The following is an 18869-nucleotide window of genomic DNA, read 5'->3' on the forward strand; positions in this document are numbered from 1 at the left end:
ATCCCACTTTGTGCCATATGCTGCTGTCAAAACTTCATGAACTGTTTAGGCAGCATGTTGGGACATTTTGACTAACTAAATAGCAGAGCTATTTTTTTCATAGCTTTGTGTCATTGGCGTTTATAATTGGGTATTTCCCTGAATTTGCTTTGGTCTCTGAACAGATAAGCCTGAAGAAAGTGAACGTAACTTGGGAAGGTGGGCACAGTCCAAACCACTGGATTCAGTCATCCCCTTTTATGAGGTGTCCTGACTCTGAACTGGAAATTACACTGTACTACATTGTTCAGGAACCAACTTTTTCTTCTGTTTTAATGCTGATAAAGATGGGGTGATATTTTTTCCTGTGATTTGATGAAAACCTTGAATTTTGGAGCAGACTGGTAAGCTGAATCTAAATCTCACTTTCTGCTCCTTGAGCCCAGCTGTTTTCTTCTCCTGACAAGAAAATTAACTAGCACATCCCTCGCTATAATAAGTGGGAAACAGACCACAGGATAGGTAAAGAACACATTTGCTGTTTTATTGGTGCCTTGCAGGGCAGTAATACTGAAAAAAGGGAATGCAAAAGAAACAAAAAACCAAAAACTAAAACCAAAAACCCAGGATGGTGGCAACCCACATTGTATTTTTTTTTAAAGAGTACATCAACTCCTGTTTTTTTTTATTTATTGTGGCATGAATGATAACATAAAACCAAAACATGAAAATATACAACTTATATTACACTATGTGTTATGAACAAAATATAAATCTATAACTCTATGTTATATTTACATAATTATTTCTTTTATTAAATTTCAAGTGAGATGGTAGGTTGCACATACTTTGTTTTAAGCTCCAGGCATTTGATTGTCTCTATTTCTTTTCTATTTTCATTTCACTTGTAAAATCCAAAACGTTAGAAGGAGTAAGAGCTTTAGAGCCAATGGAGCTATATAAATACTGTTTCAGCAAACCAGTGACAAAAACACTGGGGAGTAGAGAAATCAGTCAGTAGAAAAAACGAACTTGACATGTTCTTCAATCTGGGAAACTGACAAGTTAAGATAAAGTTGAAAAAATGTAAATATAAACCAAGCTAAACAGCCAGCCCATGCCCTGTGAATTGAGGATACACTTGAATCCACATCTAGTGAATTACACACAGTTCTTTGCAAAATTGAAGGTATGATTCTATCGAGAAGTGGGCAGACAAAAATACTTCCTATCCGATACATCATGCCCTTAAACGTATGAGATATCATATAGCTGCCATTCATTCTAGCAGATGAATTCTTGCTATGTAAGGTCTACGTTTCCATGGAGTATAATTATTTTTGATGTTACAAACGTGATGTCAGAGGCTTCTTCGGGGACAGTAACAGCTCATCTCTTTGGATTAAAAAGAAAAAGCTCTGAAAATGTGCTGTAAAAAGGTTAAAGACAATTTACTTTCTAAAAAATGATTTAATTAAAGAGAGAGTCTACTGCAGTAACCAAATCTGTGAAATAATGTCTTCGAAGAAAGAATTTCTTCCATATGCATTCGTAATAAGAGGATTTGGTTACAAAACTAATTAAATGCTAGAATAATAGCTAGTGTTCTTTTCTGGGGGCCTGATTAATATAGCGGAACAGTTAAATAAAGATGTTAAATGCACTTAAAAATCCTATTTTACTAATATAAGGCATGAATAAATTGAAAAAGGATATACTCTGTGTTATTTAATTGAGCTTAGAAGCAAGTGCCTCAGTTTTTTTTCTTCTTTTCCCATTTTTCCCACTGCTGGTATTGTTCTTTTGTAAGCTCGCCAGACGCACGGCATAAGCAGATACCCCAATTTAGAAGGAGTCAGACTGTACGCTCCCCCAGCAGCACGGCAAGACCATCCTCGCTCGTCAGGTTCCCAGGAAAGAGGGGAAAGAAGTCCGCCTCAGCATTAGGGCCTCGTTGCGCTTTTAGGTTAATACGATCCTAATCTCTTCTAACCTGGTTTTTCTACATGCTCCAGGGCACAGAACACAGGAAAAAAATGAAACAAGACAAGAATATCTTTTTATAAACGTATGTTTTGCTTTGTTTTGTATTTTCTAAGAAATTAAAGCAGGATAAACAGGGCCTCATTTTCAAATCTGGTCTCCTACTGCCGAAGGACATACGGGTGCTCATCCTTGGACCCAACAAAACATTAGCATAGGTGTTAAGTATTTTGCTGGTTTGGGACCCCAGAGACTTTTTTTGGGGGGGGGCCTTTTTTTCTTTTTAACATTGCTGCATTGGTTTCAACATCCAAATGCAGGACATGGATAGTCTGCTAAAGCTACCCATTCAAAAAGCCTGACCAAACCCCAGGCTCTTGTGTAGTCTCTCAGATGGAAATGTGTACGGTAACAAAATTAGTGTTCATCTGAGCCCTAGTCCAGGCCAAGGCAGTGAGCAAAGCAGAGCACTGCCACAGAAGGGCTCTGTTGTGCCATCCACTGCCAAGAGCAGAGCTAGGTCCTGCAGCCCTGGCACACCTCCGGTGCAGGACCAACCCTGCCCACAGAGATGGGGCTACCTCCAGGAGTGTCTCCTGCAGTGCAGCCCATAGTTCGGGGCTGAAATTCAGTCCCGCTGAAGTCAAAGGGCCTTTTTTCCATTGACATCCCCAAGGCCAGCTTTCCAGCCCACATGTCTAAGACTTGCTCCAATCACGCCTGCCGCAGTGGCACCTACCTGGAGCTAAAACAAAGTATTCTGGTAGCCCAACGCGACACAATTAAACCAGAGAGTCTCTATAACGTGGTGGAAATCAACCATCCAGCAAATGTGAGGTGAACCCACAAGAGTCAGAAGTAATTTGTTCACAAAGACAGGGAACAAATTTAAAAGTTAAAAAAAAGAAGGAGCAAATATCCGTTTTCACATTGTACATAATGATATAAAAACAATTGTCTATTTTTTTTTTCCTTCTTATCCAAACAGAGTGCTTCAAAAAAAATTGGCTCTAGATGACTGGTGTAATTAAATAACTAAAATGAGTGATGAGAGAGCAGAAGTTAATTAAGATTGAAAACAACACTCCCATTAATTCACTCCATCATAATAAACATCAGAAGTTGACATGGCTGGGGCCAAAATTAAAATAAAAGAAAGAGGAATGGTGTGAGCAGAAGAAGAAGCGATTTGTTTTCATATGTATATATATATATTTATATATATATAAAAAGGCAAGGTGGGGAGGGGTATCCTAACAGCCTAACAGCTTCATTTGCTGCACTGCCAAATTAGAACAGAATAAAATAAAGTTAAAAAGGGGGGAGGGGGGGGGATAAAATAAATTATATATAATTTACTAATCTGGGAACAGCTGACCATTATTATTATTATTATTAGAATTAGAATTACCATTACAACACTAGCAAGAAGAGGCAGTTCAACTGAAAAAAAAAAAAAAAACAACACAGTCATAAAATACAAACAAAAAGAACCCTCTCTGACATGGAGGATATGATCAGCTACTCCAAGCATAACTTCAGAGCAAATCTTCTGAGAGAGAGAAAATAGAAAAGAATTTTTCGAGGCAGAGGTGGAAATAAAAAAAGGGAAAATGGGAGAAAAATAAAACAGATGTTGCAGGGTAAAACTATCACACGTCCAAACTGCTCATTGGAGTATTGTCCTAAGTCTTCAATGGCATTTGATTGTTTGCTTTGCATAAGGTCTGCAGAAGTCAAGTTACACTTCAAGTGGGATTTCAAGAGGCAAAGAAAGACCCTCCTTCTCAATCTCCCCTCCTACCTGCCCCTTTCATCCTGCACCCTGGACTTAAATGGCTGATTGTACCAAGGGCTAAATTTGCCTGATTAAGGGATCATTTGAAATTAGGGTAAACCTTTTTGGTTGGTTGCTTGGTTGGTTGGTTTAGATCTAAATGCTTCTGTCTTGCTACATGAACCTGGGTCCTCTCCTTCTACAGAGTGAGGAGATGAAACGAGACTCTTTGATTCACTTGTATTTACATTCTTTTTTCTGAAATAGAGAGTAACATTCAGTTACCTTATTGGAAATACAAGAGGCTATCTGCTGCTTGGGATTACACTTGTGTAAATCTACCTTCCTCACCCGCTTGCTGTTGCCCAAGGAAGGCAAAACTGCCCAAGCAACACATCTAAGGGCTCTAGAACAATGCTGAAAATATTCTAGCCCAGGAGAACAATTTTTCACTTGTGAGATGCAGCAGCTAGGGAAACTCGGCACTGCAAAGGTTCGGGCTCTTACAGGACCACTTTGAATATGGAAATCTCTTCATAGCTATGAGTCTTCCTTCCTACATAAACATCCCACTGATAAAAATGGATTTCTGCAAGCACAAAGTAGAAGAAAATGTCAGTTGAAAAAAAATTGCCTTTGGAATCAGAGATCAGTACTCAGCCGCCCTGAAGGTATGAGTTCATTAAAACTGGACATCATGGTAACCTAATTACACTCAGCAAGGAGGTAACATTTCCAGTTGTCCTGTCCTGTGCAGAACAAATTGCATTTTGGACAAGCCTTTTTTATGTTGTATTTGCTGCCACTTGAAGTGTAAATTAAGAGCAAAGGTTCCTTACAGACCAAGTCATTTGGAGGGTGCAGGACTTCATTCTGGAACATGCTTTTTGCTCACAATAGTCCAATATTATTCTTATTAGTACCATAAACACGCACACATGAAAATCCAAGACCATAAAATATTTTTTCTCTAAATTTCTTATGTCTCTCTCTCTCTCTCTCTTTTTTCACCTGAGAATGGCACCTACAGTTTCCTTTAAAAAGCAAAACCAAACCCAAAAATATATGTCTAATCTCACCAGCTGCTGGTATATCAGGTTCTTCAAGGGATTGTCTAAGATACAACACTGTCCTAACTCAAGACAGAGCAGGAAGCAAAAGAAAAGCAAAAGAAAAACAAAACAAGAAGAGATCAACCAAAAAAAAGCAAATTGGACTAGTTCAGCGCTTTAGTACAAATTTGGCACTTGCTCAAAGACTCAGTATGGTGTGCAACTGATGAAGAGAAGTCCTCTCTTGAAAGGAAATAATTGCTTGTTGGGGTTAACAGAAACAGACTCCCCACTTCCTTCCTTGCCAGCCACGCGCACAGGCACGCACGCACACACACACACACTTCTGACCCAGATTTGCCAGGGAGGAGGAGGAGGAGGAGGAGGAGACAGAAAGGGTAAAAGGAATTTTATCTTTTTTCTTTCCTGTCAGGTGCATTACCAAAAAAAAAAAAATTATTTCTCTTTAAACTGTAGCACAAAACAACAAAACACATTCACAAGCCACTTGTTGGCACTGTGTACCTGAGTGAGAATTTCTAGAACATTGTAGAACAAACAGCCATAAAGTTTATTTGAAAAAAAAATAATAATAATAAAAGGTCGACGGGTAAGACTTCAGTGCTTGGGTATAGCAGCTGAATTACTGGCATTATTTTACCCATAGCTTATATCATTCTGTTGTTGTCGTCGTTGTCTTTGTTTCCTTTCTTCTGAGCCTTTTTTCTTCTGATGCAGGCTGATGTCTATTAGTCAGCTGATGTCCCAACTAGTTAAGACTAACAGTTAAAGTAACAGTCAGTGTATGAGAAAGTTAATGTGCTTGGCCACTGGCAAGGATAAACCAGATGGGGCTTTATTTATTTTTTCTTTTCTCCTTGAAGTCCTTGAGGTCACGAGATATTCGGACCCTGATCAGTTGGCTTGCCCCGCAATGTGATTTTCACTGTCACTCCCATAGTCCGCATCGGGGTCATCCTCTTCCTCATCGTATTCATCGTAGATTTCTCCATTGACGTCATCGGTCTGCATCTCTTCCTTGATATGAGGCTCCTCACCTTTGATGCCATAAGTGCTCTGGATGACGGGCATCCCAGGCTCCGGGCTGCTGGACACGCTTGAGTGCTCAGAGGGCAGATGTGGGGAAGGCATTCCTGCCATGGCAATGGCTCCTGGGTAAACTACGCCTGCGGTGGCAATGGGAATCTGTGCTTGTTGCCTGCCATGGAGAAAAAGTAAAAGGACGTTTGAATACTAGAAGCAGTAAAGGGAGAGCAAGTACAACAGCACTTTGCAAGCTCATAGCGTATGCTTTTGGGCATGCAGAGGAAGCTCCTGGATGGCCCATGCAGGACAACCCGTATATCAATATTCCAGACTCACCATCTGATGCTCTTGAAATGAACATCAAGCCCAAACCAACCTCACTGATAAGAAAACCCAATCTCTGTAAACATCTCTAGCTTTACCTGAACTACACAGCTTCAGCCAAAAATAAACATCCTTTCAATTGTGGTCCAACTTAAAAAACATGTATTTTGAAAATCTTCCTTTTAAGTAATCCAAGCTGCTGGCAGGACTAGACATAAAAGTAACACGTTGCTAACAGGAGAGATGTGACAAGGGCTAGGCAGCGTACACAGGAATGGGGAGGTGCTGTAGAAATCTACCAGTGGATGAGGAGAAAGCAGGGCAGGTCTCTACAAAGAGGCAATGTTTATTCCACGTTCACTCAGAGACCTGGCCATTATTAGGAAGAGGAACAGTGGGCTTTCTGGGGCCAACATGGGTTTACAGGATGATCACTAAGGGCCTTCCACTGGAAGGTGATATTTTCCACAGTGAGCAGAACTTGCGAAAAGCAGAATCTTTGAAGGAAGGTGGATAAAATTGCAAAAAGGCAGACTTAGAACGGAAGTATGCATTAATTAAAAATAAATAAGAAGCAAGCAAGCATCATGAGCATTTGAGAAAATCCTCTACAGGATGCCTTTATATGGCCTCTAAGCCTTGGAAACCTGTCCGCAGTCATGAAAGAATTATTCCAGGCCATAGAAATTCCCTTTGCATCAAGAACACTAGCTGTGTTATACTAGTGTTTGTTTCCCTGAGAAGCTTCAGGGTCCCAACAAGCCTCGAGGTTTAAAATTCATGCTCCTTTTGTTTGCTTGCTGCATGAAGTAATTCTATTGCAGTAATACTCTTCAGTACATGCTGCACATTGTAATGTCATCAGCGGTGTGTCCATCTGCACTGAAAAGCCTTGCCACAGGAGACAGGGCAGAGCCTCTTGAGATGAATATTCTTAATTAAGAATGAAACCCTCCCCTGTTCCTCTGGCCGTACAGTAAGCCTTGCACAGTACAGCGATCCTGAAAGACTTTCCTCTGCCAAACAGCTTTACGTTTGTTTGGAATTGCTTGCTGCATTTTCAGATGCTTCCTGCCTCCCATTCGAGCAAGGCCTCCCTCCGCACAGTCCTTATTTCTGTGTTTCTGAAACAAGTAGAAGTTGTCTCAGCTGAAGATATAGCTCTTAAACTAGGGAGCAGATCTAATTTGCATTTTATTCTTAATTCAATAGGAAGGCTTTTGTTTTCTGGAGTCAGCATTTCTGTAACAAGATTCAGCACACTTAAATTGCTTTTAATATTTAACAATAGGAACACTTTGCACTTAAATGGTGCTTTTCACAGTGCTTTTCAAATATTAAATAATTTAAGAATAGTACTTTTCCACTTCTATAGGATGTCCATTCCAGAGGATCTCAAAGCAGTCCTCAGATACTAATGTATTAGGGCTCTCAGCATTCCAGTGAGGTAAGCTTCCCACACTACCATTAAAGAGGAGGACAGTGAGACATTAAGTCCAAGAGTTGCAAAAAATGCCCAATCCTTCACATTGTGATGCCTTCAGACAGGCTTTTAGCATGTCGCAGCAGCTGGCATAGCCAGAGCTCTTGTAAACCCAATCCCTTCTTTTGGTGCCCAGGCAGGAGCCGGAGTGGCATTCAGAAGTTTAGCCCGAAACGACCTGTACTGGGTGACGCAGCAGATGAGGAACTAAAACCAGGAATGCATCTGTAGCACTGTGACTGCCAGCATCAAACACTGACCCCACTGCAGTCATCGGCCGCTTTGTCAGTAACTTCTATACAGATTTCACCCCAGGTTCTATGCTCTAACGCCCCAGTGCGAATTATCTGCAGAAATGTCTTGATTTCAATGTCAGCCTTGTTTGGAAAGCTAAATATGCAGAATGTTACAAGGTTAATTTTTTTTCCCCATGATGAAGCATGCATGTTAACCAGATAAGCAGTGTTTTGGGGGCTCTGTTGCCACCTATTCTTCTTCCAGAAGGCCCCCCTCCTCTTTTTTTTAATCTCTTGATGCCAAATGTTGGCTGACTTCCCTGTGTTTGTTTCAGTGCTTACCATTGGGATCACTGGACCTGCCAGCGCCACAGGGTTAAGCAGCTCAAATTTCTCTGCTGAGCGGCTTATTATAACAATGCACACTGTAGCTGTTTAAAACACAGTCTGATGACACTTAACAGTTGCTGGACAGATATTCCCTTCTTTATTGCTACTTCTAGCCATTAACTAGAGAGACATGCAACTCAGGTAATATTAAAATGATTCCAAATTCAGAACACAAATTCCACTATTTCTGAGGGTCATTCTTGTTGCTGGTTTTGCTTTTTTTAAGACCACTGTGTAGCTTTTAATTTTCTGGAGTGAATATAGAAATACTGAAGAATATTTGATTATTTCTGATTCTTTTGATCTGCTATAACCAAAACCAAGGAGTCTTTGCAGAAGGAAAATACATGCTAGTTTTCTAGGCAGATTTGAATCTAATCATATCAAGCTGATCTATTAGTTGTTTATCAGAACCAGTCTTCTTGAAATTTATGCTCAACACAAAGCATTTAGCTTACTGTACTGTAAGACACTCCCTAGTATGACAAATACCGTCACAATGAACAACGCAGACAACTTCATGCCTGATATGAATTAACTGAGCCAAGTCCATATTCCAGCTCAAGTTCAGTATGTTCAGCAGTTCTTTTGCAGACCACTTGCCATAGATCATACTGAACGCAAACTTGTATTTTTGGCTTTTGGATCAAGAAGCACTACCACAGATTCATTCAGTTATAATCTCTGAGGCCTCATAATAAAGTAATACTTGTAAGGCTTTATTAGAAGACTTACGTTTCACTGGAAAATCTTAAGCTTTTTTCCTTTTTTCTTTTGCATGATCAGAGTGGAAATGAGACAGTTGGCCAAAGCTCTAAGATGAGTACATAGCAGAGCCAACAAAAAAAATCCCTAACTGCCTAACTTCCTCCTGGAACACATTGTTTTAAAGTATAAGCTTCATATTCTGTTAGCAATATCTAATTTCTTGCCAATAAAATATAACATTTACCACACTGAATTAAGAATTCTCCCTGAAAATTTTTTTTTCTAAAATGAGTGGTAGCTTTTAAAGGTCCCATACCCAACATTAAAATACTGCCTCATCTCCTGGCGTCTGTTGCGCATGATAGCCTTGTATTCGCCAATGCGTAATTTTTTGCCATCTACAAGGCAGGTACGCTTCGGCCTTGGCTTGTATTTGTAGTCTGGGTACTTCTCCAGGTGCTGTTTGCTGAGTCGGGCCTGCTCCTCATAGTATGGCTGCTTCTCCAGGTTTGTCATAGCTTTCCAGCGAGATCCTGTCACCAAAAAAAAAAAAAAAAAACCCAAAAAAAAAAACCCAAGAATGAGAAATGAGATTCTACTCATCCACAAATACTGAAAGGCAGAGAAACAAGTAGGTCACCCAGAACAAATACCTACGGTCATATTGCTTTGGGCTGGGAATCTGTCAGAGCTTCTAGACAGGGGTCAGGTCTTGTTTGTATTTGACTGGTAAACCTCTTGGGTACGGCCAAGAGGCAGAGAGAGATGATACTGTAAGTTTTCACTCAGTATTTTACTGAAACTTACCTACATTATAAGGTCTTTCATGTGGGAAGTAAAACCATCATCCTGATAATGAGCAATCCCTGACACTTTGTTTCAGAAAACAAGGCAGTGTATTTTAATGGAATGGCCAAAGACCCCTTAGATACACAGAGTCTGCTCTGCTACGCCCCCCCCACTTTCCTTTGGCCATGGACCTGTTTTCACCTCCTGTTCTAGTGGAGGCACCACTCCCATGTGCTGCGATCTAGTTGCTGTGCTCCACCATGGCTGGATCAAGGCATAAACTCTGGATATGAACGTGTCTACAGCTTAGTCTTTCATCATAAACACCCCATCTTTCTAGCTTCCAGGTTTGTGAGAAGCAGAATATGAACTGATCATAAATATTATGCTGCTGGGTACAGGAGCCTGCAAAGACCCTGAAGCAATGCCTCTAAAAGCTATAAACTATCCCATATGTCTCAGTGGGGTTTTAACTCCAAGACCAAGTCCTGCTGAACACTGCCAGCTCCAACTTAAAGAATTTAATATGTGTCATGAAGGGAAGAGCACTGGGATACTGGCATACCTCTCTGTGGAGCCGCACTACGGCTTCATTGCTGGCAGCCTTGTTTCTGACACTCTGCCTATGTTAGTGTGGATATTTCTGCTAGGGAAATAATGAAGACTTTACCATTGTTTTCAGATCCCTCTTGAAATTTATAAACTAGTATTTCTTAAAAGACATAATATGGAAGCAGAAAGTAAAACTTCTTGAATCAGTCACCCTATTTTTCCATGAGCTACAGAAGTGCTTCAGGGTAAGATACATTTCAAATAACAGGAATGGTCCAAGCTGTGAAATGTGTGGCCTAGAAGGAAAACTTTATTGTAAAATAGTCAATTTTGCCATTGGAAAAAAGTTTGAATAGTTTCTCAATTTAATGGGTTCATAATGTCATATGTCATACTTGACTTCCTCTTGTTCTTCATTTTTTTATGGTTACTCATACTGTACTTAGCTCATGCTATTACTTGGGCTGGTCTTACCTCACTGTGCCCCTAAGACTTGCAATACAGAGTGCAGTTATCCCTTCCTAGGGAAGAAAACAGTTTGGTTCCCTCTAGAAAGGCCCCTTCTGATTATTGACACCATTTTCTGCATTGCTCTTTGAATCTCTATTCCAAGCTGTAGTTTGGGCTTCTGGAGTAAAGGGCTAACAGGCTGGTACAGCCTGACCTCACACCTAGAGACAATTGATTTGTAAATAATGATGTCTTTGTTCTGAAGAGGGGCAATGGACATCTCTTTCTTAGCAAACATTACTTTGGGGTCAAAAAATAGCATTTTTCATTATGTTTACAGCACGTAACATGCAGAGATCCTCCAGCGAGTCCTGGAATGGGAAACAGTTTAATTACGTTGTTATTAGCTTAGGCACACCACCATATTAGCATGACTAGATGGTTTCTAAGGACTTGGACTAAAACTCCTGCACAGCACTTTCTATGTCATACTGAGCTAGTGTCTATGCACAGGGCTCTGTGGCAGGGCTCTGTGTTACACAGGGCAGCAAACCTCTGTGGCCGGAAGCCTGGTCAACAGCTTTGTCTCCTACAGAGAAATTATTCCAAGCTTTTTCTGGCAAAGAGAGTGGCTAGAAAAAGTGACACCAACTTTCCATGCGTAGTACCTCCTAGATTTTGGGCTAAATGACACAGTGATAAACATGCGGAGACTGTCAAAACACTTAACACCCACTAATGCTGCTTAAGATGGAAATGTAGATAGGGACTGTGTTGAAGGATGTTAGGAGTTCAGGGTAAAGCATATGAGCTCTACTGAAAGATGCCCAGATGTAGGTCTGCCTTCAAATTCTACCTCGTATACACTGGTACACTGGCATTTTAGCATATGAAGTAAATCATAAAAGTTGGTCTAAATCTAGAGTCTTCTAATCACAAACCTGCTGTAGCCCCAGTGGCTTAGAAAAACAGCCCCAGCCCCATTTCCTGCTGATGAATCAGTTTTTATTTATGAATAATAAAGTTGAAAACCTCAGTCTTTAAACAAATCTTGACATTTGCTTTACACGCTGTGAGGGGACCTGCAATGTAGGAATTCAGATACATTTTGAGACAAATGGACAGACAGAAAGGTAGAAATTCAAATCAGTTGTTGCAAAATTGTCATGAAAATGTTCTATCCCAGAATAATTCCTCTTTCACTGTGCTAGCTCACTTGCTGCAATACTACAGTCAGATCTGGGCAGGCAGATTCCTACTCCCTCACGTGAAAAGATCTGTAAATAGTGGGTGAAGTTAGGCAAACACATAAGTCTTTGCAGGATCAGGGCCATAAAAACTGAAATTTTGATCCATAATATTTGTACATACAGTTGCACATACAATATTTATATATAAATGTCATTTGTTATGTCTTTGCTTCCTAAGCTGTAAACTCAATACAACAAAAATCCTGGCAGTCTCACCTCTCTTCCTAGCAAATTTTTAATAGCTGCCTTCTGCAGTGATACCTCCTCTTATTATGACTTTACTGTTTTTACAAAATGTACTAAATATAATTTACTAGTATGTTTTGAAGTATCATAAATCATTAAACAAACAATGCTGTCAAAATAAATTTTGAAAAAGGGCACAGTTTCTGATGATAAACCCTTGTTTTTTACATTTTATATTTTTCAATTATTTTCTTAGTAATATACATAATCCAGCCAGCTCTCTGATTGGTCTTAATCTGAAATTTCAAAAGTCTGAAGAATGTGTAACTCTGATCTTTGAATTTGCACCCACAGGCAAGCTAAGCTATGAATGAGTATTGTCAATCAACATACTAAAACTGGTTAAAAATACCTTGTGTTTGAACAAAATATATTTGTAATGGCTTTATCTGCCATTGTTTTATGTGTCTATAAACACACACAGGCAGGCATGGGTACCTATGCACAGTGCCAAGCCCAAGCCCAAACAAGGCATGATTGAAGAATCTTGAAAAATCTTTCTTTTTAAGGGAAGATTTACACTCTTGGGTGAGCTTTCTGCTCACCATCTGTGTTAGAAAGCTCTGAGTGGGTCAAGTACGCAAGGCTTTTCTCCTTGACTATGACAAGAACCGGTTCCCCTCCCTGGATGCATACATAATGACAAGCAGGATTCTTGCACAGTTCTCCCTAATCTGGTGGCTGAAGTATTTAGAAAATAGATGAGAAAACTCTTAAGACTTTGCAGCACCAAACATGGCTCCTGCCCCCAAAGTGAGCTAGGACAGTTGGAGCTGTGCCCATACAGTCACTGTGAATCTGGTTGTGGGGGCTGGCTTTTTATGTCCAGGGCAGAGAAGAGATGCCCCCCATGTGCCCTGGCACTTGTGCTCGGGCACACACGCGCAAGTACTAGGTGGGGGTAGGAGCTCTGCTTACCACTGGTTTTAAGCCAAGTTTCTCCAACAAGAATTTTCAGCTGTTTGTAATATTGCCTAACTTTTAGTCCATTAGACTGACATTTTTCAATCTGATTATCTGAATCAGGCTGATTTTACATTTTAAAAACACCCTCACATACACAAACACTTATATAATGTATAGGTATGTGTATAGATTCGTATTCACACACTTGCACATCCACAAGAGAATTTCTGAAGGTAGTATCTAACTTCATCTTTTCCTCATCTCTTTATGTAGATTTCTCAGTGAAATTAATTAAAGTATTTACAAAAATATCTAAACAATGCATTATTAAATTGTTAGGGTCCAACAGACCCATTTTAGCACTTTTTTAACAATTTACTAAAAAAAATTATTATCTGCAAGTTTAAGTTGCAATGAACAGATGGATGACAAACGTATGCACAGATGAATTTAGTGACAAATCCATGTATCTAATTTTTATGCTCAAAACATAATACCACAGTGTCAAACATAATCCCTAAAGAATTCTAGTGCTGGGAAGGGCACCTCGTCTCATTCTACTATAAAAATGACCCTTGATTGGTGACAACTCCATCTAAGCTACTCCCCGTGACAATGAGCTCTCTGACTTCAATGTGTAGCAGTGCTGCTCAAAAATGGTACGGAAAAATTGTGGCTTTCTAATAAAGAGACCCTGATACCTGGCTGAACTGTAAGCTTCTAGTTGCTCACCCTATGCCAGTTAACAGAGAGCTCCCTGCTGCCTTCAAAAGGCTGGCCTTTTGCAATTGAGGGAAGACCTTTGTAATGTTTCTGTCAAGAAAGGAGACGTCAGGACATCCCTCTCCATTGCATAGGTGGAATAAAAAAATTAAATATGATGCTGGAAAGAAATAGAAACATCATCTCTTACTGCCTCAGACCTTGCTTTTCCCCATATCTGGCAGCAAAACAGAAAGAGTTTGGAGTCAGCTATACTGTCTGTCACCTCAACAGGATCTGTAATGAATTTGCACATTTTACTCCAACTACTGTATATCTAATCAGAAAAAGATGTCCCCATATCTCCCTGATCTAGCGCCAAATAGTAAAAGGTGATTCCTTATGTTAACAATTTCAGCAGAATGGCTTATTAAAACCAGATTTTAGGGTATTATAAAATGCTTAGAAGCCCTTTAAAATGTCAACCAGGATCCCCAGAGACTGCGTAAAATGTCAGCCCAGCTCAAGCGCCTGTTTTAAGCAGAATGAATTAGCAGCGTGCTGTCGGAGGTTGTTATCCAAAACAATCAGTTAAGAGGGAAAACATCAAGCTCTCTTTGTACTTTCTATATGAAAAGGGCCATTCAGAATGATCTTGTAGATTTCTGAAGCTGATTATTTCAAAACAGGTTTAATCAGGTCTACTCTCAATTTAGAAACAGACCAAAACTATTACTGCTCTGTCCTCAGTCTAATCACATCATACACCTCTGACCAGTATAATCCCTTTTAACCAGTATAAGGTTATTTTACCATCAACATAACCAATTTAGCCTTCTAATCCTGTTTCCATAACTAATCTAATAATTTTATACCACCCTTTTAATCATGGGTTAATATCATTACATCTGCCATCGACAGCCAATACATTCCGCCTCTCTAACCAATTTAACTCATTTCCACTTGCCCCCTGCTAACTTTTCATAATACTACTCTTACCAAGTTAAACTTCAAACCTCTGACCAGTCTAAACTCAGCATATTTACCAGCCCTGCAGATGGTTAATGATGCCATTACAGTTGTGCTACATCTCTCGTGTTGTTTGCAAAACCAATGAGACCTGCAGCCCAGGTAAACATGTTCCCTGCTTAAGCTTTTATCCATGGGCCTGAGGGACACTTAGGTCCTGTAACACAGTCTTTTATCAGTAAAAGTGCAACATCTCCAATTTGGTCACAGGTATTTTTTTCTTCTGCAGAACAGTAATTCATTGGCCTCAGAGATCCTCATCATTCGCCTTCTGTATCATTCAGCATGTCACAGAGGAGTAACTTAGGACAGAATGGGGTCCTGGGAATTTGAGCAAGTAGTGAAAAGCTGGAAGACTATGGCATGAAATTCAGTAGATGGTGTTCATGACAAATATTGCTTGAGATGTGAAGAGTGGAGGATATGGAAATCAGTTCTGATGCTTCTTTTTTTGATTTCAGGATTCTTTTCAGAATATTTATAATAAAAGCAGCTTGTGATAGAAATCATGTACTAAAGGGAAATTTAATATAACAGAAACATAATAAAAATCCTTTAAAACTGACAGTGTATAAAATAAAAGGATGCATTTTAGAATTTTTTCCCTATGGCCATTGATTTGAACAGAAAGTGCTATGGCACAAATCAAATACTGTGGTGTGCTACCCCACAGAATCTAGTTAGATGAAATATGTGGGCAAATAAATGATAGCAGTCGTTTTGTGCTTGTTCAACAGCCTAATGAAATGAACTGTTTCTGTCTATTCAGTTCATGTTTTCACACCAAAACCACCACCACAATCTCAGTAATTGCAAAGACGCAAGAACATTTCAGGTTAAGGTTAACGTATACTGCTCGGCAGCACGGTGGAAGTTCCTATCACTGTTGTCCTTGGTGCAGTCATTAAGTAGCAAAATAGATGTTCTAGAGACAGTAATTCTGTTGTGTCAGGTGCTCAGCTCTATTCAGTCAAAAGTTTTTTTGAGTTTTGCTGCTGAAAGAACCGTACTCTATCATTCTTACCTAGTATCTTGCTGATATTGGAGTTGTGCATGTCAGGGAAGGCTTGAAGGATCTTCCTCCGTTCATCTTTAGCCCACACCATGAATGCATTCATTGGGCGCTTGATATGGGGCTCATTGCTACCACGCCCTCTGGATTCCCGATAAATTCTAGACTCTGAAACTCCTGCACTTCCTAAAAAGAAAGAGAAAAACATTCCCAGCCTATGTTTCATTATGCAGCTTCCTCTGCCATCAGTAACCTATGTCAGGTGCTGCACATTCAATGAGTCAGTGTTCGCAATAGGTTAATGGTGTTTCTTCTTTTTACTTGAAGCAATAGGAAACACCATATATTGTATATTGTCTAGTTTTTAGTTGCTCTATTGATTCAGTATCACATAGTATAGACTTGATGAAGAGTTTCAATTGTTTTTTTCAACACAAAACATTAAACAGCTTTTCTAAAACATCTTTTACTACTTAATAACATAAAACCAACACTTATCAATGTAGATTTTCTTTTTACTTGCTTCCTTTCTTGCTTACAGAATGCTGGTCATATCATGTTACCTATCTTCTACCTTTTTTGTAATGGGAAGGGAGTGATATATGGCAGCATCAGGTGTTTTTTCTTAAGCAATTCTCTAACTTGCAAACGAGCATTTACACATCTGCCTGTTTTTGTGCTTACCTCTCCATAACAACATAAGCAATAGCAGAGAAAGAAATGAACATTACATTTGCTTCATCAAACCAATAAAGTTCCTACAGATGCAGAGCGTGCATCACCTATGGATGATGAGGTCTGTAATTCATGGACTCACTGTGTGAGCTCATTTATCTCACATCTATTTGCCTCCTTTATTCCCTTTTACCATCAGAAATCCATTCTTGGTCCAGTCTTGAGAACTGCAGTGAACAGAAGAGAAGGCTAAAAATCACCTCCAGACTTGAAACACCACACGATGAATCATTTTTTCCTGCCTTGTTTAATAGCCACTTATTGCTAACTGCTCTTACTCCTCACAGGCCTCCAAAGCACTTGGATTCTCCTCCAAATCCCATTGACACGTACACGCAAACCTGGAAATAAGGATAAGCCATTTGTACTAACCGTCAGAATCTCCGCTCATGTTGAAATCCATCATTGCGTGGCTAAACTTCCCATCTTCACTCTGTTTTACTGCCAGTTGCTGAGTCAGGGTCTCCAGTGTTGTTTTGTCCTATATGGGCAAGATGACAGGATTTAGATCAGGAAAATAATTAAACACTGTAACTGCAAAGTTCATAGGTAATTTAGAAGGTTGATAGGGAAGCTGGGTAACAATTCATTCACAACAGTTTACTGAGCCAGGTATTTAAGAATACATAATAATATTTTTTGGGGGGAGGGCTATTGTTGCAGACTCTACCAATTTTTTTTTAAAACACGCTTATTAGATACTGATGAGCAAAATTCAGTGTTGAAAAGATTGGTTTAGTTAGGCATGATAAAATTGGCTGCACATCTGAAGAATACTTCAACTCTCTATGTCCCTGGGATTGCAAAGCTGGACTGGAAGTTTAGATGATACATTCTCTTTTGCAATGTATTTATTGTTTTACTCTATTTCCAGCCTGCAACCAAAATGCAAAGACATCGGTGACTTTTTCTTTTTTAAAAGGCAGTATTTTAGGAAGCAGCCCATAGGGAAAAAAACCACCCTGTAGTTCAAACTTATTCAGGTCATCCTGAATTAAGCATGATACTTGGGCAGCAGTTTGTGTTCTTGTCCAGACTGTTTTGCCCAACCCTACTAACACCCCGTCCGTCATTCATCTAGTGAGAACTATCTGTGAACCCTGGATTGCAACAGGCTAGTGCATGCTGCCAATTAATCTGTCAGGCTGCAGTGGTGTCTAAAGACATTGCCAGAACAACATGCCAGGGCCATTAATTCCAATGTTCTCTTCAAAACACCTCACTTCCCCCTGAATTGTTTGACTTTACAAATACAAAGGTGTTCCATTTTCCAACTGTTTTTGTTTTCCCAACGACTTTTACACATAAACATTCTATCTTTCTGACAATCATATGTTTAAAAATAAATCTTTCAGGAAAGCAATACTAACATTTCAAAATGTTAGGCACTGTGCCTTTTACAAAGCTAAGAAAATGGCATGATACGGCATGATAATAAAGTGGCTCCAGTCAAAAATATTCTTTTGAACTTCTTCCCGAAAGAGAGATGGGTGTTTTGTTGCTCTATTCCACTCCTGATGACTGTAAAAGAACAACAAACTAAAAAAACTTTCAGATTTCACATGGCAGCCAGAGACTTTACAACTATTCTACATAGCCTAATAATGTCACTGGGTTGTATTATAGAAGAAAACAGAAACGAGAACAATGTGAATACAGAAATGCTTCCTGTAATGTGATGTCCCTGCATCTGCAATTCAAAGAATGGTGCAAATTCATGTAAGTTATTTCACAAAGATTTTCTTGAAAGAGTTAGAAACGAGGCGAATCTGCTCAACTTCATATGCTCTCACAGTTTAGGGAACATGAGGCTAACTTTCCTACTCCTCACATTCATTTCCACTGTGGATGCCTTTTGCACTCCTGGTGCTCTGTCTATAACTAGACACACCACCACTGAAAGCGTGCAAGATGAATTATCCTCTTGGTTTTTGCAGGAAAAGCTCATGCGGTAGAGGCAGCCTATCACAAGCAAAAGGGTTTCTGTAACACTAACGGGCACAGCAGATCCAGAAAGCCTGGAGAAACTTTGAATACACACCTGAACTATTCAGGCATTTAGCTTTACCAGACTTTGATCTACTGGTTTTAACTGGGCTCTCATTGCCCAAGCAGCCTGTCAGCAGACAGAAAGTTAGGAATAAGTTGACTTTGTATTTCTTCAAATACATCTCAGATAGATAATGGAAGTCAATAGTTTTTCCTCAGAAAAAAAATCT

At 39.6% G+C, this 18869-nt stretch overlaps 1 protein-coding gene across 12 annotated transcripts in view; it reads right to left on the minus strand.

Moving 5' to 3' along the window:
• Positions 1-500: 500 nt before the first annotated feature.
• SOX5 (SRY-box transcription factor 5) overlaps positions 501-18869 on the minus strand; it is a 297460-nt gene continuing 279091 nt past the window's right edge. For 11 of the 12 annotated variants that reach the window (XM_074871425.1, XM_074871433.1, XM_074871432.1 and 8 more), the window contains 4 exons: positions 17023-17131; positions 15928-16101; positions 9296-9512; positions 501-6010 (listed from right to left, as the gene is read on the minus strand). In XM_074871425.1, the coding sequence (XP_074727526.1) occupies positions 5707-6010; positions 9296-9512; positions 15928-16101; positions 17023-17131 (804 nt within the window). In that variant the 3' untranslated portion in view covers positions 501-5706. The remainder of the gene's footprint in view (positions 6011-9295; positions 9513-15927; positions 16102-17022; positions 17132-18869) is intronic. The other variant, XM_074871434.1, reaches the window with a different exon arrangement.

This window comes from Strix uralensis, chromosome 5 (genome assembly GCF_047716275.1).
Source record: "Strix uralensis isolate ZFMK-TIS-50842 chromosome 5, bStrUra1, whole genome shotgun sequence".
In the NCBI taxonomy this organism is placed as follows: Eukaryota; Metazoa; Chordata; class Aves; order Strigiformes; family Strigidae; genus Strix; species Strix uralensis.